The following is a 22799-nucleotide window of genomic DNA, read 5'->3' on the forward strand; positions in this document are numbered from 1 at the left end:
GTTACTGAAATGAGGTGGGGTCGAATTACTGAAGTAAGGTGGGTCTACTTACTGAAGTGAGTGAGGGGGTCTAGTTACTGAAGTGATGTGGGGTCTAGTTACTGAAGTGAGGTGGGTCTAGTTACTGAAGTGAAGGGGTCTAGTTACTGAAGTGAGGTGAGTCTAGTTACTGAAGTGAGGGGGTCTAGTTACTGAAGTGAGTGAGGGGGTCTAGTTACTGAAGTGAATGAGGGGGTCTAGTTACTGAAGTGAGGTGAGATCTAGTTACTGAATTGAGGTGGTGTCTAGTTACTGAAGTGTTTGAGGGGGTCTAGTTACTGAGGTGAGGTGGGGTCTTGTTACTGAAGTTAGGTGGGGTCTAGTTACTGAAGTGAGAGGGTCTAGTTAACATAATGAAGGGATCTAGTTACTGAAGTGAGGGGCTCTAGTTACTGAAGTGAGAGGGTCTAGTTACTGAAGTGAGGGAGTCTAGTTACTGAAGTGAGTGAGGGGGTCTAGTTACTGAAATGAGGTGGGTCTAGTTACTGAAGTGAGTGAGGGGGTCTGGTTACTGAAGTGAGGTGGGGTCTAGTTACTGAAGTGAGTGAGGGTGTCTAGTTATTGAAGTGAGGTGGGGGTCTAGTTACTGAAGTGAGTGAGGGGGTCTAGTTACTGAAGTGATGTGGGGTCTAGTTACTGAAGTGAGGTGGGTCTTGTTACTGAAGTCAGTGAGGGGGTCTAGTTACTGAGGTGAGGTGGGGTCTAGTTACTGAAGTGAGGTGGGGTCTAGTTACTGAAGTGAGTGAGGGGGTCTAGTTACTGAAGTGAGGTGGGATCTAGTTACTGAAGTGAGGTGGTGTCTAGTTACTGAAGTGAGGTGGGGTCTAGTTACTGAAGTGAGTGAGGGGGTCTAATTACTGAGGTGAGGTGGGGTCTTGTTACTGAAGTTAGGTGGGGTCTAGTTACTGAAGTGAGGGGGTCTAGTTACTGAAGTGAGTGAGGGGTTCTAGTTACTGAAGTGAATGAGGGGTTCTAGTTACTGAAGTGAGGTGAGATCTAGTTAGTGAATTGAGGGGGTGTCTAGTTACTGAAGTGAGTGAGGGGGTCTAGTTACTGAGGTGAGGTGGGGTCTTGTTACTGAAGTTAAGTGGGGTCTAGTTACTGAAGTGAGAGGGTCTAGTTAACATAATGAAGGGATCTAGTTACTGAAGTGAGCGGGTCTAGTTACTGAAGTGAGAGGGTCTAGTTACTGAAGTGAGGGAGTCTAGTTACTGAAGTGAGTGAGGGGGTCTAGTTACTGAAATGAGGTGGGTCTAGTTACTGAAGTGAGTGAGGGGGTCTGGTTACTGAAGTGAGGTGGGGTCTAGTTACTGAAGTGAGTGAGGGGGTCTAGTTATTGAAGTGAGGTGGGGGTCTAGTTACTGAAGTGAGGTGGGGTCTAGTTACCGAAGTGAAAGGGTCTAGTTACTGAAATGAGGTGGGGTCTAGTTACTAAAGTGAGCGAGGGGGTCTAGTTACTGAAGTGAGTGAAGGGGTCTTGTTACTGAAGTGAGGGTGTCTAGTTACTGAAGTGAGGGGGTCTAGTTACTGAAGTGATTGAGGGGGTCTAGTTACTAAAGTGAGTGAAGGGGTCTGGTTACTGAAGTGAGGGGGTCTAGTTACTGGAGTGAGAGCGTCTAGTTACTGTAGTGAGTGAGTGGGTCTAGTTACTGAAGTGAGTGAGGGGTTCTAGTTACTGAAGTGAGGGGGTCTAGTTACTGAAGTGAGTGAGGGGCTCTATTTACTGAAGTGAGCGAAGGGGTCTAGTTACTGAAGTGAGGGTGTCTAGTTAATGAAGTGAGAGAGTCTAGTTACTGTAGTGAGTGAGGGAGTCTAGTTACTGAAGTGAGTGAGGGGTTCTAGTTACTGATGTGAGGTGTGGTCTAATTACTGAAGTGAGTGAGGGGGTCTAGTTACTGAAGTGACTGGGTCTAGTTACTGAAGTGAGTGAGGAGGTCTAATTACTGAAGTGAGCAAGGGGGTCTAGTTACTGACGTGAGGGGGTCTAGTTACTGAGGTGACTGAGGGGTCTAGTTACTGAAGTGAGGTGGAGTCTAGTTAATGAAGTGAGCGAGGGGGTCTAGTCATTGATTTGAGGGTGGGTGTCTTGTTACTGAATTGAGTGAGGGGAGAGATGTAAGGTGTTGAGTGTAGTTCAGTGGGTCTTATTAAGATATTTGTAGTCTCAGTTTGACAGTAACTATTTATTAACTGCCAGAAACTATATACAGAGGTATAGTAAAGGTCCAAGCTAAGAGTTGTCTCCATGCTGGCTTCTACACACGGCTCTGTCCTATACTAGACTGACCCCTAGGTGTGTATTTTCTTACATCACTGTGTAGGTGGTATTGCACTCTGTCCCACATTAACCCTTATACAACAGCTCCCCCAAGTCTTTATCCAATATAACCCCAGTTTACCCCATATGTTTACATCATTATTACTACCCCATTTCCCCCCTTCAAGTCCTTAAGTCAGAGGTGGAGGTGGTCTGGATGCCTTCTAACCCTTCCATATCTCCTTCTCATTCCTGTCTCTGCTGATAAACTTCGTTGAATCGGAGATTGTTCTAGCATCTGGGTGTCTGCTGATCCTCTTTTATCCATTCTTTGGCGACCAATCGCTCTCTGTCGATTCCCCAGTTGTAGTGGTAGACGGTGGTTGGTTTATTCCACTCTTTACAGGGTGGACGAGCTCTAGGCTCATCTCTATCGTGTCTTTTATCTGTTCTTCCTTCGTGTGGCTCGCTGTGAGGCATGCTGGGATGGAATATGGCTCTTCCTGTTGTGAGGGTGTGACTCAGTGGTAAGCTCACCTTTGGGTTTGGCTGCGTGGTGTGATTTAATTCTTCAACTAGCATTGGAGACGGAGATTGAGGCTCTTCTCATTGCTGGTTTCTGTCTTGACCTCATCTACTCGAGGTGTCATGGTAACCACCTTGAGTGGTTCACTGGCCTGACCAATGAGGGGTTTCCAGCACCTGTAACAAAAGTGGACAAACCTGCTCTGCAAAGAGAGAAGACAGCTCAGAGCTGAAGTCCCAGTCGAGAGAATCTCTCTTGTTTGAGCTCCCAGGAACCTGCAGCCCTGTAGAATTTACCACAGTGGTTGCCTTGACACCTTCTGGTGTTTAGATGAGATTCGGGCCTACACAGGCATCTCTGCTCAGAGGAGAGAGAAAGGCCGGCTCCAGATGTACATCAGCTGGAAGGTTTGTTTGCTGCCACACCTCACTGATTCCAGAATCAGACCGAGGACTGGAAGAAGGATTTCCCCAGGCCCTGAGAGCGGTGTGTGTGTCACACAGAGCCAGAGGGCTCTCAGTCACGGCTCTCTGTCCAATACGGCCGGAACACCGCCTCCCGTCTCCAAATTAAAGTTTGTGAGATGACCATTAACCACGATGTCCGCATTCCAGAACGAGAATCCCTGATCTTTGACCTCACTGAAGCAGAGTGGTTGTGTGTCCTCTTGGTGTGCTGTCTCGACCTTGTGAATCCTCTTGGGATCTTCTGTGCATTTTGGTGTTTTGGCTTTGCACAGATTCCCGAAGTATCTTATTCAGCTACGTTGAAAGCATTGGGCTGAAGTTGCAGGACATTGATCTCGCCTATGGGGGTGCTTTGCTCCATAGCACTGGCATGGTCTACTGGTCAGATAGGGTATTGCTTTCCTTGGCCTGGAGTGTCCCTGATTCTGTGCTGCTTCACTAACTGTACAGATTGCCTGAAAATCTGCACGGCTTTCGCAAGGGATAGATCTTCCTTCCCTTGAAGCATGTCTGAGAGCCACTCCAACAACTATTCTATCCCTGATTAGTTCAGATTTGAGGTCACTGCAATCACTGCCCTCAGCCATTCTGTGCAGCTCAGTAATAAAGGAATCAACAAGTCCTCCTGGCTGCGGGACACTGTTACGATCGGTCCCTGGGCAAGGTTCCCCCAAATTGTAATGCTCCCGGGTTAGGAGGGATGAACTGGCTCCCCTTCCTTATCCAACTCCCTCAGTTTGTAGCAGCAAGGTTAATTTGAAATGGATCCATTCCCTCCTGGATACCTTCTCCCAGTCCAAATATAGTTATGTTTTAAAAGGGCCCAATTTAACCAGACTTTCCTGAGTCAGAGAAAGATTGAGTTTCTTAGTTACTAAAAGCTCAAGAAAAAAATAATAAAAACACAACTCGCATACACACAGATTACAAATGAGCAATGAGTCCAGAAATGAAAGTTAAAAAGATATACAAATCAGTCTTTGGCTGGTCCATGAAGAGTAGATGATGGAACATTGCAGGCGGTAAGTTGGGTGATTCTGGTAGAGCTGACTTTGGGCAGTTGAGCAGTTGGATTGGAGATTCTTGGTTCTGCAGATTAGCTGAAAGGAGTTGCCCTGTTTCCTTTTCAACTGTGGCTTTGCTGACTTGTGACTTGCTTCCAGCAATCAAAGAAAGAGTTGTTTTTATCTGCAAGCACAGCGATGCCTAGTTGATGTTCTTCAGTTGTGACCTTCACAGTGCACCCTCACAAACCAAGGCTGGGACACCAAAACGAGCACCCAGAGACCAGGATTACAGTTGGCTTTTAGCCCCTTTCCTTGTGTATTCCTGGAGGGGAAAAAACAAATATGTCTTTTGCCGAGAAACTGCCTTCTTTCAACTCAGATCATGTCCACAGTCTGGGGAATAGCTCAACAAGGGGGTGGCAGTGGCATAGTGGGGATTGTCACTGGACTGGTATTCCCAAGACCCAGGGTAATGCTCTGGGGACCCAGGTTCGAATCCTAGATGGTGGAATTTGAATTCAATAAAAATCTGGAATTAAAAGTCTAATGATGACCATGAAATGATTGTCATAAAAACCCATCTGGTTCACTAAAGTCCTTTAGGGAAGGAAATCTGCTGTCCTTACCTGGTCTGGCCTACATGTGACTTCCAGACCCACAGCAATGTGGTTGACTCTTGATTGGGAATGGGCAATAAATGCTGGCCTAGCCAGTGATGCCCACATCCCATGAACGAATATTAAGAAATGGAGATGGTAATTGGTTTTTTTGCATTGCATCTCTTCCTTTGAAGTGTCTCTGCCTGAGGTATGCCTTGGCACATTTTTAGGTGTGACATTCCATTCTCTCTGGACCAGTTGGTCACTTGTAATCCACATAGGAATGTTTCAGAAAGTGGTTACTTTACAATCTCAGCAAACTTTTGTTTGCATGTCTTTTATTTTAAAAACGTCTCACTTAAAAGTTCAGTATGTCCTTAAGTAATTTGGGGCTATGACCCACTGTCATGACAACACAATTTAGCCCTTTCAAAGATTTTGTTACTTCTGAGGTTAAAATAAGCATTGAATGCTTTTAGAACATCATCAAATTTTGCAGATGATTCAATGATTCCTTGTCAAACTATCATATTGTCAGCTATTGGGCCTACCGAATAAAGCAGCGTGTTAACTTGTTCAGCTTCTGCCTTTTTATCCAGAGCTGAAGCAATCATGCATCTAAGGAGTCTTTTTTTCTCCAGAGTCCCCAATTTTGTGATTGACCTGGACCTTGGATAAGTCCCTGGAAGAGTGGATTTCTGATTCATGGTTAACATTTTTAAAGCAGGTTCGGCTTTAAGAGGTTTCCAAAAATCCAAGATGGTGCTGCCATCTGGTTTTTTACAAAGTGTTTCCCTGTGCTTGCTGGTGTTTGCAGACTCCCACAGTAATGGTGTTCGCAATCTCAGTGTTTACATCTTTCCCACAATGGCTGCCTGAATGGACTGGTTAGAGTCTTCCCCACTTTAGTGCTATATTCTCAGGCCTTGAAAGCATTGAATCTTGAGTTTTCCAGGGCTGTTAATGCTGCCTACACAGTCATGATTCATTTTTAATTAATTATTTTTTATTTTTTACCGGATTGCTCAGCTGACCATGTGTTTAGCTGCTGACTTGGGGATCAGGTTGCTCGGACTGTAATTTGAATGGCCACTGTAGAATTTAACACTTTTCAGTACTTGTATTGTCCAAGAATTTTAAACTTTTGGGGTGTAGTTCAGCAGGTTTTATCAAGGTATTTGCCATCTTAAGTAGTTCAACAATACGTATCAGAAATACATAGGTACAGTAAAGGTCCAAGTTAGGAGCTGTCTCCATGCTGGCTTCTACACATGGCTCTGTCCAACACTACACTGACCCCTAGGTGCGGGTCATGTGTTCTCTTACATCACTGTGTGGGTAGTACTGTACTCAGTACTCAGCCCCACTTTAACCCTTTATGTGCCAGACCCTTATACTACAGTCGGAGGGTGTCTAGCTACTCAGTTGAGGAGGGGAGGGTGCCTTGTTACTAAAGTTAGGGAGGTGGGGTCTAGTTACTGAGGGAGGGGATGACTGAGGGAGGAGGGTGCTAACTGTTGATGTGAGGTGAGGGTGGGCTAGTTAATGAGGGGGCAGAAGGGATGTTTTAAAACAAAAACAAAAATAGCTGGAAAAACTCAGCAGGTCAGGCAGCATCTGCGGAGAGGGACACAGTTAACGTTTTGAGTCCGTATGACTCTTCATCAGAACTAAGAAAAATAGAAATGAGGTGAAATATAAGCTGGTTGAGGGAGGTGGGACAAGTAGAGCTGGATAGAGGGCCAGTGATAGGTGGAGATTGCCAAGGATGTCATAGACAAAAGGACAAAGGTGTTGAAGGTGGTGATATTATCTAAAGGAGGTGCTAACGCCTGTAACCAGCAGTACTTACCGAGTCAGGTTCTGCAGCTCTCCTGTGTAAGCCAGTGACAGAATCAGTTTCATTTATATAGCACCTTTCCTATCTTAAGATGCCCCAGAGCATCTCACAGACAATGAAGTACTTTTGAACTGACACTTTTACTATTGTAAAATTGGAAATGTGGCAGCCAATTTACGCACAGCAAGATTCCACTGACAGGAACGTAAGAATGACCAGATCCTCTCTTTTCTGGTGATGCTGGTTCAGGGGTAAATGTTGAGCGGCACAGCTGGTTTTTGAGAAGCCACCTTCGGAGTTGTTACATCTGCCTGAGAGGGGCAGATGTTTTAAGGTCCCTCTGGCAGGTGGCGGGTGGTCAGCCTGGACTTGCTGCCCATTCCCCGGAGTTGGATTCGAATCTACCCCCCAGCGAGGTAGAGTTCACCAAAGTGCCTGGCTCCTTCACACAGAGACTTTAACTCACTGCCCAACACTGCCACTTAGTGGCAAGGAAGAGAAAGGTCACAGCAGCCTGTGGGTGTTCACAGCTCTGCACACCTGGGATAGATGTCCTTGAAGATCACTGAGCAGCAAGTACCATTGCCCATCCAGCCCTCCCCCCGTGTGGAAACATTGTACATAAGGCTCCGCTTGTTTTCAGATTCCAGAGACTATATGGTGGAACAGCGTGAGCTATAGAGGCCCAGTTTGTGTCTAAAGGATAGGGGCAATGGGATTAATGCAAAGGGGGGTAAGAATAGGCCTTTATAATCAATAAGAAGGAAATGAATCTACCTTTCTAAAGTGACTTCCATGATCTCAGGAGATCCCAATTTTCTTCACAGCCACTTACACATTTCAGTTGTGAAATGCAGCAGCCAATTTGCACACACCAAGTGTCCACATGCAGCTGTAAAATACTTCACCAGATCATCTGGTTTTTGTGGTGTGGATTGAGGGGTAAGTGTTAGCCAGGACACCGGGGAGAACGCCTCACGGCCTTTTTCAAAATGACGTCTGACTGAGAAGGTAGACACACCTCATTTTAATGTCTCATCCAGAATTAGCTTCCTCCGACAGTGCTGCACCCCCTCAGCACTGTTCCTCTGACAGTGCAGCACTCCCTCAGCACTGACCCTCCAACAGTGCGGCACCCCCTCAGCACTGACCCTCTGACAGTGCAGCACTCCCTCAGCACTGTTCCTCCGACAGTGCGGCACCCCCTCAGCACTGACCCTCCAACAGTGCGGCACTCCCTCAGCACTGACCCTCCGACAGTGCGGCACTCCCTCAGCACTGACCCTCCGACAGTGCAGCACTCCCTCAGTAATGACCCTCCGACAGTGCAGCACTCCCTCAGTACTGACCCTCTGACAGTGCGGCACTCCCTCAGCACTGTTCCTTTGACAGTGCGGCGCTTCCTCAGTACTGACCCTCTGACAGTGCGGCACTCCCTCAGCACTGTTCCTTTGACAGTGCGGCGCTTCCTCAGTACTGACCCTCCGACAGTGCGGCACCCTCTCAGCACTGTTCCTCCAACAGTGCGGCGCTCCCTCAGCACTGTTCCTCCAACAGTGCGGCACCCCCTCAGCACTGTTGCTCCGACAGTGCGGCACCCCCTCAGCACTGTTCCTCCGACAGTGCGGCGCTCCCTCAGCAATGACCCTCCGACAGTTCGGTGCTCCCTCAGCACTGACCCTCCGACAGTGCGGCACCCTCTCAGCACTGTTCCTCCAACAGTGCGGCGCTCCCTCAGCAGTGACCCTCCGACAGTGCGGCACCCCCTCAGCACTGTTCCTCCGACAGTACGGCACCCCCTCAGCACTGTTCCTCCGACAGTGCGGCGCTCCCTCAGCACTGACCCTCCGACAGTGCGGCACTCCCTCAGCACTGTTCCTCCGACAGTGCGGCACTCCCTCAGTACTGACCCTCTGACAGTGCGGCACTCCCTCAGCACCGTTCCTCCGACAGTGCGTCACTCCCTCAGTAATGTTCCTTTGACAGTGCGGCTCTTCCTCAGTACTGACCCTCTGACAGTGCGGCACTCCCTCAGTACTGACCCTCCGACAGTGCAGTGTTCCCAGGACTCACCCTCAGTGAGTTTTAAAGGAGACACAATCTCTGATGCTGGGTTGAATGGGTTCCTGAGGAACAGGGATGCTCCAGTGCTTTGTTGTCACTCTGCCAACTCACTGGAACAAGCGATGAACCTTCCCTGATGGAGCAGGAGAAGCATTGAGGCCAAACTAGCGTCACATCCCCCCAAAATGCTAATGAGGCTGGCGGTCAGCTGGTGCTTTCCAGACTCAGTCAATGTGCAAGTGTAGTTGTTCAGGCCTCCGCCCCAACTCCCCACCGCTGCCCTGCCCCCTCCACCAAACCCCAAGTCTCTCTCAAAGCCCAGAGCGAGGGGTGGGGGAGGGGGTCATGTTGGCAAAGTTTAGAAGAAGATCCTCTTTTTCTTCAGGGTTTGAGTCCTTCACGGAGACAGAGGTGAGGAGGTATTTCTTTGCTGAGAGCTGTGAGTGATTGGAATTGTCTCCCCGCAGAGAGCAGTGGGGGCTGGGTCATCGAATATATTCAAGGCTGAGTTGGACAAGAGAGTCAGGGGATCTAGGCAACAGGCAGGAAAGCGGATTTAAGGCCACAACCAGATCAGACATGGTTTTCTTGAAAGGGGGAAGCAGGCTCGATGGGCTGAATGGCCTACTCCCCCTATTTCTCACGATTTAATGACTCTACCCTGGACTCCATCTGCTCGGACCCCACTCTCACCCACCTGGAAGGCTCAATGTCTCAATCACTTGGCATGTGGGTCTCCGGAGATACTTGGAGCCTCCTGACTGAGGATGAGAGCAGCAAGTCCCCAGTGTACAGAGTCCCTACCCAGCCCATCCCTCCACTCCCAGCAGCAACAACGACTTACATTTATATAGCATCTTTAACATCATCAAACATCCCAAGGCACTCCAGTACAGGAGGGATATCAAACAAAATGTGAGACTGAGCCACAGAAGGAGGCTGTAATGAGTGTCTTAAAGAGGGAGAGACAGCAAAGGGGGAGGGATAGGGAGGGAATTCCAGAGCTTGGGGCCCAGACAGCTGAAGGCACGGCCGCCAGTGGTGGAGTGATTAAAACCGGGGATGATCAAGAGGCCGGAATTAGGAGGGGCGCAGTGATCTGGAATTCACTCTGCTACTCGAACAGATAAGGGCCAGTTTTCCGATCGATCGTTCCCACCAGGAACATGGGGAATTTCCCGGAGTCTTGGCTTTCCTACCCGTCAACACGATTTCCCAATGAATGGTCCCGGAGATGACCATTGATTTGGGGAATCGGCCCTTTAATTAACATCAATGGCTTGATGAGTCATTGGTTTGGAGTGAAAACATTCTTATCTCTGGAAGGTTATGTTCCCCCGTGAATCTCCACAACCACAAACCTCCCCGAAAGCCTCCTTTAAACATTTCCTGCTCAGTTATAAACATAGATGATTCCTGTTTACAGATTCGACAAAGAAGGTGAAGGATGTCCTGATCGAGTTTGAAGGGAATGGCCAACTATCCAAGTACAGCACAGAACAGGTGAGGCCCATCCAGATAGTCTGGCTACCAACACCAGAGTGGGTGAAAATGCCCCTACCAAACATGCAGCCAGTGCTGTTCTCCAACCACTCAGTGGGTAACTGCGCTGTTCCAAAATCATGGGGAGGTCATTCCCAAACCCTGTGTTGGTCACTTTTCTACTTTGGCCCAGATACAGAGCAGCCAGAGTCTGCAGCTCCCAAAGGAGATCTGGGGCTGTTTCTGGGTGATGATGGATTTGGTCTGTTCTTTGAGGCATGTACTAGAACCATAATGGAACCTACCCCCATGGTCACATTTCCTGGAGAAATTTTCCGGCAGCTCCCACAGCAGTTGCCAACTTGGTGGGTGAAGGGGACTTGCTGGGCACCCTCTGCCGCTCCCCTCCGCCACCAAAATTTCACAGCCCCCTCTGAACGGGGCCAGGATCCAATGGTACCAGGCCCCCTACTGCAAGTCTTAGCCGGAAATGTGCCCGGGGCAGGTTTGAACGTCAGACCCTTTCCTGCTGGGCAAGGGTGATGTGTGGGGACAGGATGAGGCAGAGCAATGACGCTCTCTATGGCTGGATAGTCTGTCTGGGTTCACACCTGAGGGTTGGGTAACTATGGGTGGGTATTCAGCACCTGTGGAACCTGTGCCCTGCCAAGAGAGGAAGGACAATAAGATTGCTCACAATTCATTGGCACTCAGTGACAAAGTTACATTTTACAGCTGTAAATCCAACTCCCTCATGTAAACTCACTCGAAGGCTGCAATAAGAAACAACTTTTGATTTTCAAAGGGCTCCTGATATTTCTCCCCCTTTTAAAAGAGGCTGAGTGGACAAATCACTCCCTCCCAAAGAATCCCAACAGATGGGTCTCTCCCATTAAACCGGGTCAGATTTCCCTATTTAAAGGATAAGGTGACTTGTTTTAAGTATGCAGATTGGATCTATTTTCACTGAAATCTCTGCTTGCAGCATATTGATTTCGAAGGGTTCAGAACACTGATGACGATCTACCTGGACGTGGAAGACATTCCGAACCAATTTTGTCAGCACCTCTTTCGATCCTTTCAAACAAAGCCAAGTGAGAAAGGTGAGAAGCTGAACAGTACCAGTGAGAGCTGCTTTACGATCCAGTAGCTCATCAACATGTACATTGGCTTTAGAACAGGGCTGGAGTGGGCCGGACTGACTGTATGACTGTGTTAGGCCTCACAACTAATATGGTCACATCCTTACCAGCTCCGTTTTGGCCTTAACATTTCTTCTTTCCTATCACCCCTTCCTCACAGCTCTCTCAAGTGGCTCACCTTTTCTCCCAGCAATTCCATGGGAGAACACCTAGAGATAATCCCACAGGATAGCAACTTCACATAATCCCACAGGATAACAAATGTAACTATGGTCCTACATATATAGTGTTCGATCAGACGCCCTGACCATATTCTCCATAAGTACATTCCTCATAGGGTTGCGCTTTACTGAGCTGCTCCCTACATCACGTGCAGATTAATTGTGGACATTTGGTGACTGGTTCTTGATTACCTGTATTCCACTGTCCTATCCTGTTAATATAGTTCAGTGGATCCAAGGCAGATGGTGAAGTACAAGACAAGGCAAAGATCTTTTCCTTCATTGTAGGTTTATTCACAGGATGCAGCATTACAGATCTGCCTCCTGACTACCCACCCAGTGTCTCAGCTGACTTGCTTTATGCTCGTTTGAGTGCCAATAAAAATAATTAACAAATGAACTAATAAACAAGTTAACAGCCTATTAAAGGGGCTCTGTAAGAAAAAGACAAAGCTTTAAAGGAAACTTATCAATTTGAATTCAAACGATGTTCCTGATGGTGCACTCCAGCGCCTGTTGTGCCCACCAGTCTCAGAAGGTCTCAAGCATAATGGCAGACACTGCATGTTCCCTCTCCAGGGTCATACAGGTGTGAATGTAGCCGTGGAAGAGGGGCAGACAGATAGTGAGACCAAACATCCCCCTCAACTGCCAGCTGCCTGAGCCTATTAATAGCCACCTTGAGCAGGCCCTGGAGCAGGCTAGCAAGGAGGTCCTCCACCCTGCCCCCTACCCCCTTCACACTGGGTGACCAAAGATCAGAAGTGTGGGGCTGCAGTACAACCAAAATTTGAGGAGCAGCCCCTTCAGATAATCAAAAAGGGACAGCAAACCCTGGCAACATATATATGGAACTGACTCTCATTGTATGCTCTCAGTCGTTAATCAAACAGTGCCCATCACCAGTGTATCTTTAGCAACATAATCAACCAACCATTAACAGATTCCCCTTTCTTTCCTTAAACAAACACTTTATAACATAATTAATTACAAAGTAATCAAAGAGGGAATAAAATGGTTGCCATATTTCTTACAGCTCATCGTAATACAAGACGTTCCTCTTCTAGGGCCAATTTCTTGAAGCAAGCACCCCTCTTTGTAAAACAGCCTGATAATTGGTGACTTGTGTCGATCTGTTTTAGTTTAGAGATCTCTTTTCTCTCCAATGTTTCCTTTATACTAGCGAGGTGTTATGGCACAGCAGATGGTAAATGCTGAGCTGCTCTAATCCCAGAGGGAATCTTGAAACAACCACCACAACTGTTTTGCAATGTGTATTTTGATTTTGAGATGTGTGCCCTGAACTCAGTAGTAATAATTCCACTGAGTTTTAGAGGTTTATTTTACAAAACCAATTTAAACATTTATTAATAAAATAAATAATTTTAAACACATACATAGGTCTACAAATTACTACTATGATAACTCCTAGCTCCCCTAACTAATCTAAATCCCAGTTAAACCTCTGTTAAGGCAGCAGTAAAAACAAAATAAGTTTTAACAGATCCAGGCAAAGCACACAATACTCTGGACAGGGATAGTCATAGTGAATTCTCTTAGCTTCGGTTCCTAAAGGGAGCAGCTTGGTACATAGAGGCTGGAAGATCTTCACACTTTCCTTTCACATAACATCATCTCCTTTATGCAAGTTTCTCCCTTTTTAATGTAAATCCCACTGTTCCAATATGTCTTTGGACTTAACTTTTCTAATGTTAAAAATCTTTCATAGTACCAATTTTATCAGTAAGCTTTGGGAAAAATAAACACACTGTTTGGCTTCTTCTGGTTAAATGTAACATTTCAGCCTCTCTTTGAAATACGTGACTACTCTGGTTTATCTCAAAATGCTAATTTTCTGTTTTGCACCTCACATTCTAAAACTTTTCCCATGTTTACCTGTTTTTAATTCAATTAAGACCCCCACACACACACAGACACACACACACACACCACCCAGACCCCACTATTTTACAATAAATCCCAATAACCTTATAACCTTCCATGATACAGGTCAATCCTCAACCTTTTCTCAGTGATAGTCTTTGTCAAGTGAACAGTTAAAAGAGAATGGATATCCACGTAGCAGACAATGGGCAGACTTTTCTCAGAATGCCTCTTGTATAGGATTTCCTTCAGCATGTCAGATAATTACAATACCTATCGATAGTATTTATCACTCCTACTAGTGCCAGTGTTTCTGCACTTGAAGTACTTTAAACCACCCTTTTTATTTTCTTGGCTTCCCAGGCCAAGGGACAGCATTTTCACCCACCAATAATATGGTAAACCCAGCTGTATTTGAATATCCACCTGGAAGATTGGCATTGGAGTCTCACTAAAAAGGACTAACTCCATAGCTTTCGGGTCACTGAAGGCTGAAAACTTGAATGCGTATTTCCCTGAATTTAATTTCTTTAATGTTTTATTGCCCCCAGAATCTCTTCAACTGTAGCGTATTTCACCATAGTACTCAGTTCCAATAGGTCATAACTGGCATCGGGTCTTCTCTGAGTACATAGCCAGCTTAACTGTCCAATCAAGCTTCCTAACTATTCTGTTTCTTCTTTGAATGCAAGATCACCTATCTGTGAGGATCTGGCCTGATTTATTGGGATACAATTAGCACATTCTAGGTGTGATTGTTGATTTAATGTTAGTCCCGACTGATACTGCCTCATATTTAACCCTACATATTTAAAACCTGAAGTCTGACTTCTAATCTTAAATTCTACCTTAATCTTATCTGTAACACAGTGTTCAAATTGCGCAAAACCTCCCCATAGAAAATCATCAACATGCATCATAAAGATGCCTGTGGATTTCTCTTTGTGCTACCAGCAGAACAGAGGGGGGGGGGAACCTTTTACTTTGCCAGTCACACATAGACAAAATCAGTCGTGGGCCACATACACATAAAAATCGCCAGTGCGGGTGGAGCTTTAGTGCATCAAACTGCATTGTCAACGTGTAATCTGCTGGTTTGAGCTCTTCCCACAAAACAGCAACTATAGTCAAAGATAAGGTTTCTCAGCTTTCCTGGCCTCATTCTTTTGTTTAAATTAGATAGCAAATTTCCCAACCCAAAAGACTAACACTGTTCTAAAGTTCACCCAGGATTTCATGGTTTTCAGACACCATCATGGTCAGTTCCAGCGACAAATGAGCCATATTGTCATGATTGGTTTGTGCAGATCTCACAAAAAATAGAGGCTGAGACAACAACAAAAAAACAAAGTCATTTAGGCGATAGAAAGATCGAGTGTGGTATTCAGACTCTACACAAAACATCTGAGCTCATTTTAACTTTTAGAACTCTTGCTGGGGGCCAGATGAAATTAAGCAACAGGCCAGATCCAGCCCAGGGGCTGGAGGTTCCCCACCTCTGCAGCAGAACATTGCAGGACAGACCTACCCTCGACACATCCTTCGACCCATAAAGGCACTTGTTTAACTTCCACAGCTTCCCCTCGACATCACCCGCCTTTTTAGGTGGTTTCAAAATCACCTCTCTTTGAGATTTTTCACCCTGCAAAAGTGTGGCTTTTCTACTGGCTGACCTACATTACCACTAATTTGTGGCCAAGAAAGCTAAAAAAATTCCTCCTGCTGTGGGGGAGTCCCCTCTAACATCCCGATCACCGAGTCTCTCTTCGAAACCCTGAGCCACCAGTCTCGCTTTAGCTTTATATGTCCTATCTGGGTGGACTTTTTCTGTACATGTCCACCTGTGTGATGAGGCTGGCTGCCCCCTATCTGGTACTTCAGAATCGACACCCAATTCTTTCCAACTATCCAACTCGTTTTGTTTCACATCTCTTACTGGTTTATCTTCTAGTTTGATTGCAGTCACCAAAACGTCCTGATCATAAGAGTTTCCACTTCTAGCGGTGTTCCTTGATTGCTCTATAGCCTGTGTTCTAGCCAAACTACAGCCTCTACTTACCCTCCTACCTCTCTCTGGATAACTGCTGCATGACCTCTACCCCCCACCGCCCCCCCCCACCCCCCCCCCCGACAATCAGAGGTTATCTTGCCAGTATGTGATAGTTTCCTTGTGCCAGAGTCACTCCCAGCTCCATGATGAGAACTTGCTTTCCGCATTTTCACCTCATTTTGCCAGCCCATGGATCTTGGTCGTTGTCCATTATCTTGGACATTTAGCCAATGTTTGAATTTGCCGGTGCCTCTGCCTGCAGTGCTCACATTCCTCCATTCATTGGCCCCTTCTGGTACGTATGTTACCCTAGTGCTGACTTTTGGTAGTTGTGTTTGGGTAAAATAGCCCTATCTTGTGCATCGCTATCACTTTGTCTATCATTATCCAGCCCCTTATCTACAGTATTCTGCTCCTCATTACTATAGAAACATAGAGACTAGGAGCAGGAGTAGGCCATTCAGCTCTTCGAGCCCGCTCCACCATTCAATATGATCATGGCTGATCCTCTATCTCAATGCCGTACTCCCACTCTCTCCCAATACCCATTGACACCTTTAGAGTCCAGAAATCTATTCATTTCCTTCTTAAATATATTCAGCGTCTTGGCCTCCACAGCCTCTGTGGTAGAGAATTCCACAGGTTCACCACCCTCTGAGTGAAGATGTTTCTCCCCATCTCAATCCTAAACAGCCCACCCCCTATCCTGAGACTGTGACCTTCTTGTTCTAGACCCCCCCAGCCAGACGAAACATCATCCCTGCATCCAGTCTGTCCATCCCTGTTAGAATTTTATATATTTCAATGAGACCCCCTCTCATTCTTCCAAACTCCAGTGAATAACTATCAAACATATGAGTTTGTGAAGTTCAGGATGCTTCATCACCTTCTACTAATTGCTCAGATTCTGATAGTTTCTAATCAATCCTGATTAACCGAAATGAATAGACCCTAATAATTTGACTACCATGTTGAAGAACCACTGTCTCCCCATCGCCTTATCACCTTCCCCAGACCTTTCCACTCTTTCTGACCCTCTCTTTTATAGTATACTAAATCCCCAGGATGAAGGTTTATCCCTGACAGCCCTATGCAATTCCCTAAGGCTTGCTGAATTTTCTCCGAGACTTGTGTATAATGAACGCCCTTCTCCCTGCATGTTGGACATTTAACTGCACAGAAAAGGTGGAACTAATTGTAGCCCCTTCCAAGGCTGGAGATTGATCACACATCACCAAAGGTATTTTTGGATTTCTCCCCATAGACTAACTGATACCCACTCTAGCCCCCAGCCATTTGAAGTGAATCCTTCACATGGACTGTCCATGCCAGGGCAGATGTTAGCTTACAATTTGGCTGGTCAGCTAAGATCTTTTGGAGCATCTCCCGGTGTTTTCTTTCACTTAGCTCAGTAATTGGAGGGACTTTAGCTGTGGTGATCATCACTACAATGTACATAGTTTTGTACTCCTCTCGAAATTCATCATTGGAAAATTCCGCCCCCCATTGTCAGTTAGGAATTTAGCTGGTGTCCCTCAGTCTGGTTCCTATCCATTTCTCCATGATTTATCCAACAATCACTCTGTTGTCTTTACCATGTATTACTGTAGACAGACTGAACCTTGTTGCCATGTATATGGAATGTAAAAATGAGAATATTTCTGTCCTTATTTGGCACCTTTAAATCCATAGCTACTACTTTATTTGAGTCTCGTGCTAATGGGAGACTTAAGAATAGGCCATGAGGTGTCCTCTGTTACTTTTAGCATGTATCACATTTTTCACTAATCTCTTTGTATACGAATCATCAATCATCCCTATATCCTTTTGTCGGATCTTTAACCTGTAATAAGATGAATGAGCAAACTGTTGATGTAACTTTTAAGTCAATATGCTTTTAACCTCTCAAATTCCTATCACCAGATGCCATTAACACTTCTCTGACATTCTGGTTCAGAATGCTAGGTTTTGTTAAAGGGATGCAGTAATGCCTTGATTATGTAACTTTCAAATCTACTGACTTAACAGAGACAATTGCTTTCTCATGTTCCATGTGTAACTTTATTTGTGCCTTTTTCATGGATGGCTTGCTCAGCAGCAAGGTTATCTCACTGGATACCCCATCTGCACAAATAAAGTGGCTCCCCCCCTGCTATTCTAGACGGAATCACCACTCTCTTCAGTGACTTTAAGGTGTTGTCACCCCTGAACCTGAAGCAAGTCGTACTTTCATCTTCCTTGACCTTACTGCAACCCTTACTACTGAATGAATCCAAATAACCAATCCGTTCCACATACTGTGGATGTCCAACCACTGTCCAACACAGCACTATTAAATGAATCCACGACTAGTACACTCATTACCGGACTGAAGCTTCTTGTGACCAATACAGTTCCCTCAGACTGATTAGTATCATCACCTTGCCCTTCCAAACCTTCCGTTTCATGCATTGCCTTAAAAATCCTGTTATATATAACCATACAAACATACAGATTAGGAGCAGGAGTAGGCCATTCAGCCCCTCGAGCATACTCTGCCATTCAATAAGATTATGGCTGCTTGAGTTGTGTTTTGAATTCCACATCCCCATCTATCCCCGATAACCTTTGATTCCCTTACCTAACAAGAATCCATCTACCTCTGCCTTAAAAATATTCAGTGACCCCGCCTCCACTGCCTTCTGAGGTAGAATGTTCCAAAGTCGCACAACCCTCTGAGAGAAAATGTCTCTTCATCTCTGTCCTAAAAGGGTGATCCTGAATTTTAAAACAGTGCTCCCTAGTTCTGGATTCACTCACCAGAGCAAACATCCTTTCCATGTCCACCTTGTCCGTTCAGGATCTTATATACTTCAATCAAATCACCCCTCATTCTTCCAAACTCCAATGGAAACAAGCCCAGTCTGTCTAACCATTCCTCATAAGATAACCCATTCATTCCAAGTATCAATCTAGTAAACCTCCTCTGAACCGTCTCCAATACATTTACATCCTTCCTTAAATAAGGAGACCAAAACTCCCAAAAATGTTCCATTTTGGGCAAGTTATCACATAATGATATTTCAAAACACATCTCAAATGTTTGTTAATAATTCTCCAGGCATTCCTAGCGTTCATTCTTCCATTATTATTACTCCATCATCTGCCAGAAAGTCTCCATCCTCCTTTCTTTTGACTGTGGTTCCTCTGTTGTTTTGCCACCGCTGGGCATGGTGATGGTGCAGTGGTATTGTCACTGGACCCAAAGTAAAGCTCCGTGGATCCGGGTTCGAATCCCACAGCAGCAGATGGTGGGATTTGAATTCAATTAAATCTGGAATTAGAAGTCTAATGATGACCAGGAAACTATTGTCGATTGTTGTAAAAACCCATCTGGGTCACTAATGTTCTTTAGGGAAGGAAATCTGCTGTCCTTAACTGGTCTGGCCTACATGTGACTCCAGACCCACAGCAATGTGGTTGATTCTTAAACACGCTAGCAAGTCCCCAGCTTGTATTAAACCACCACAAAGTCTCAAAAGAATGAAACTGGATGGACCACCCAGCATCGACCTAGGCACTGGAAACGACAATGCCAAACTCAGCCCTGTCAACCCTACAAGGTCCTCCTCACTGATGTCTGGGGACTTGTGCCAAAATTGGGAGAGCTGCCTCACAGATGAGTCAAGGAACAGCCTGACATAGTCATCCTCACAGAATCATACCTTACAGACAATGTCCCAGACACCACCATCACCATCCCTGGGTATGTCCTGTCCCACCAACAGGACAGACACAGCAGAGGAGGCAGCACAGTGGTATACAATCAGGAGGGAGTTGCCCTGGGAGTCCTCAACATCAGCTCCGGACACCATGAAGTCTCAGGGCATCAGGCCAAACATGGACAAGGAAACTTCCTGCTGATTACCATGTACCGCCCTCCCTCAGCTGATGAATCAGTGCCCCTCCATGTTGAACACCACTTGGAGGAAGCACTGAGGGTGGCAAGGGCGCAGAATGTACTCTGGGTGGGGGGACTTCAATGTCCATCACTAAGAGTGGCTCGGTACCACCACTACTGACCGAGCTGGCTGAGTCCTAAAGGACATAGCTGCTAGACTGGGTCTGCAGCAGGTGGTGAGGGAAAAACATACTTGACCTCATCCTCACCAACCTGCCTGTCACAGATACATCTGTCCATGCCAGTATCGGTAGGAGTGACCACTGCACAGTCATTGTGGAGACACAGTCCCACCTTCACATTGAGGATACCCTCCATCGTGTTGTGTGGCACTACCACCGTGCTAAATGGGAGAGATTTCAAACAGATCTAGCAACTCAAAACTGGGCATCCATGAGGTGCTGTGGGCCATCAGCAGCAGCAGAATTGTACTCGAACACAATCTATAACCTCATGGCCCAGCATATCCCCCACTCTACCATTACCATCAAGCCAGGGGATCAACCCTGGTTCAATGAAGAGTGCAGGAGGACATGTCAGGAGCAGCACCAGGCATACCTAAAAATGAGGTGTCAACCTGGTGAAGCTATAAAACAGGACTACCTGCATACCAAACAGCATAAGCAGCAAGTGATAGACAGAGCTAAGCGGTCCCACAACCAACGAATCAGATCTAAGCTCTGCAGTCCTGCCACATCCAATCATGAATGGTGGTGGACAATTAAACAACTCACTGGAGGAGGAGTCTCCACAAATATCCCCGTCCTCAATGATGGGGGAGCCCAGCACATCAGTGCAAAAGATAAGGCTGAAACATTTGCTACAATCTTCAGCCAAAAGTGCTGATTGGATGATCCATCTCGGCCTCCTCCAGAGGTCCCCAGCATCACAGATGCTAGTCTTCAGCCAATTCGATTCACTCCACATGATATCAAGAAATGGCTGAAGGCACTGGATACTGCAAAGGCTATGGGCCCTGACAATATTCCAGCAATAGTACTGAAGACTTGTGCTCCAGAACTTGCTGCACCCCTAGCCAAGCTGTTCCAGTACAGCTACAACACTGGCATCTACCCAGCTATGTGGAAAATTGCCCAGGTATGTCCTGTACACAAAAAGCAGGACAAATCCAACCCAGCCAATTACCGCCCCATCAGTCTACTCTCCATCATCAGTAAAGTGATGGAAGGGGTCATCAACAGTGCTATGAAGTGGCAGTTGCTTAGCAATAACCTGCTCACTGACGCCCAGTTTGGGTTCTGCCAGGGCCACTCAGCTCCTGACCTCATTACAGCCTTGGATCAAACATGGACAAAAGAGCTGAACTCCTGAGGTGAGGTGAGAGTGACTGCCCTTGACATCAAGGCAGCATTTGACCGAGTGCGGCATCAAGGAGCCCTAGCAAAACTGGAGTCAATGGGAATCGGGGGAAAACTCTCCGTGGGTTGGAGTCATACCTAGCACAAAGGAAGGTTGTGGTTGTTGGAGGTCAGTCATCTCAGCTCCAGGACATCACTGCAGGAGTTCCTCAGGGTAGTGTTCTAGGCCCAACCATCTTCAGCTGCTTCATCAATGACCTTCCCTCCATCATAAGCTCAGAAGTGGGGATGTTCACTGATGATTGCACAATGCTCAGCACCATTCACAACTCCTCAGATACTGAAGCAGTCCATGTCCCAATGCAGCAAGACCTGAACAATATCCAGACTTGAGCTGACAAGTGGCAAGTAACAGTCACACCACACAAGTGCCAGGTGATGACCATCTCCAACAGGAGAAAATCTAACCATTGCCCCTTCACATTCAATGGCATTACCAGCACTGAATCCCCCACTATCAACATCCTGGGAGTTAATATTGACCAGAAATTGAACTGGACCAGCCATATAAATACTGTGGTTACAAGAGCAGGTCAGAGACTATGAATCCTGCAATGAGTAACTCACCTCCTGACTCCCCAAAGTCTGTCCACAATCTACAAGGCACAAGTCAGGAGTGTGATGGAATACTCTCCACTTGCCTGGATGAGTGCAGCTCCCACAACACTCAAGAAGCTCGACACCATCCAGGACAAAGCAGCCCCGCTTGATTGGCACCACATCCATAAACATTAACTCCCTCCACCACCGATGCACAGTAGCAGCAGTGTGTACCATCTACAAGATGCACTGCAGGAATTCACCAAGGCTCCTTCGACAGCACCTTCCAAACCCACGACCACTACCATCTAGAAGGACAAGGGCAGCAGATAGATGAGAACACCACCACCTGGAAGTTCCCCTCCAAGTCACTCACCATCCTGATTTGGAAATATATCACTGTTCCTTCACTGTCACTGGGACAAAATCCTGGAACTCCCTCCCTAACAGCACTGTGGGTGTACCTACACCACATGGACTGCAGCGGGTCAAGAAGGCAGCTCACCACCACCTTCTCAAGGGGCAGTTAGGGATGGGCAATAAATGCTGGCCCAGCCAACGACACCCACATCCCATGAATTAATGAAAAAAAACCCAGCATCCCATATCTGAATGGTTTCGAAATGCCCTGAGCATTGAATCTTCCATCTTCTGTGACACCACTGGTGTCCCATTTGTGCCAGGAAGGCTGCTGGATCTGACTGTTTTCCCAGGATTTTTCCCCAGGACATCTCGCCCAAAAGCATTTTTCTTTCTGATTTTCTGACTCCAGCTAAGACCAGGAGCCTGTCCAGATGTGACACTTTAGTATAGCCAAGCAACTTGAAAGTAAGCACTGGATTAGAAATCTCCAAATCGAATTTCAGCAATTTTACATATAATCTGAAATTCCACGGCATATTCTTCCGAGAAATAATTGTCCATCTTTCTAAGTTTATGACCATGCCTCGTATGCAGCTAATAGATCATTCTTCTTATAAGTTGTATCCATAAGTGTTAATAGGTTATCCAAACCTTCCTCAATGTCCAATGGTAAGTCTCTAGCTCTGACAATATTCTTCACCTGCCCCTTGCTTTTGTTAGGAAGCAGCTGCACCAAGGCCTATACCCTAGTTTGTCTTTTATAGGGACATAGCCAGTGTCCATTGGTCTTAAGGTTCAGATTTGGTGAAGATCAGTGGGGAATCATACCCTGATATTTTATACTTGGTTTCAGCAATTCTTCTCAGAAGTAACTCCGATTACTACCTTCTGTCTGAAGAATATTTCTTCTCAGTTTCCAAATTTAACCTTTAGGCAATCACCTTCTGCTACAATAGATCCAAGGCAGATGGTAAAGTACAACACAAGACCCAAACCTTC

At 46.3% G+C, this 22799-nt stretch overlaps 1 protein-coding gene across 3 annotated transcripts in view; it reads left to right on the plus strand.

Annotated features, from left to right (window-relative positions):
* The window catches only part of LOC121273300 (diacylglycerol kinase beta-like), a 128501-nt gene that overhangs the window by 12340 nt on the left and 93362 nt on the right, over positions 1 to 22799 (plus strand). For all 3 annotated transcript variants that reach the window (XM_041180392.1, XM_041180393.1, XM_041180394.1), the window contains exons 3-4: positions 10226 to 10302; positions 11267 to 11384. In XM_041180392.1, the coding sequence (XP_041036326.1) occupies positions 10226 to 10302; positions 11267 to 11384 (195 nt within the window). The remainder of the gene's footprint in view (positions 1 to 10225; positions 10303 to 11266; positions 11385 to 22799) is intronic.

Source organism: Carcharodon carcharias, chromosome X (genome assembly GCF_017639515.1).
Source record: "Carcharodon carcharias isolate sCarCar2 chromosome X, sCarCar2.pri, whole genome shotgun sequence".
Classification (NCBI taxonomy): Eukaryota; Metazoa; Chordata; class Chondrichthyes; order Lamniformes; family Lamnidae; genus Carcharodon; species Carcharodon carcharias.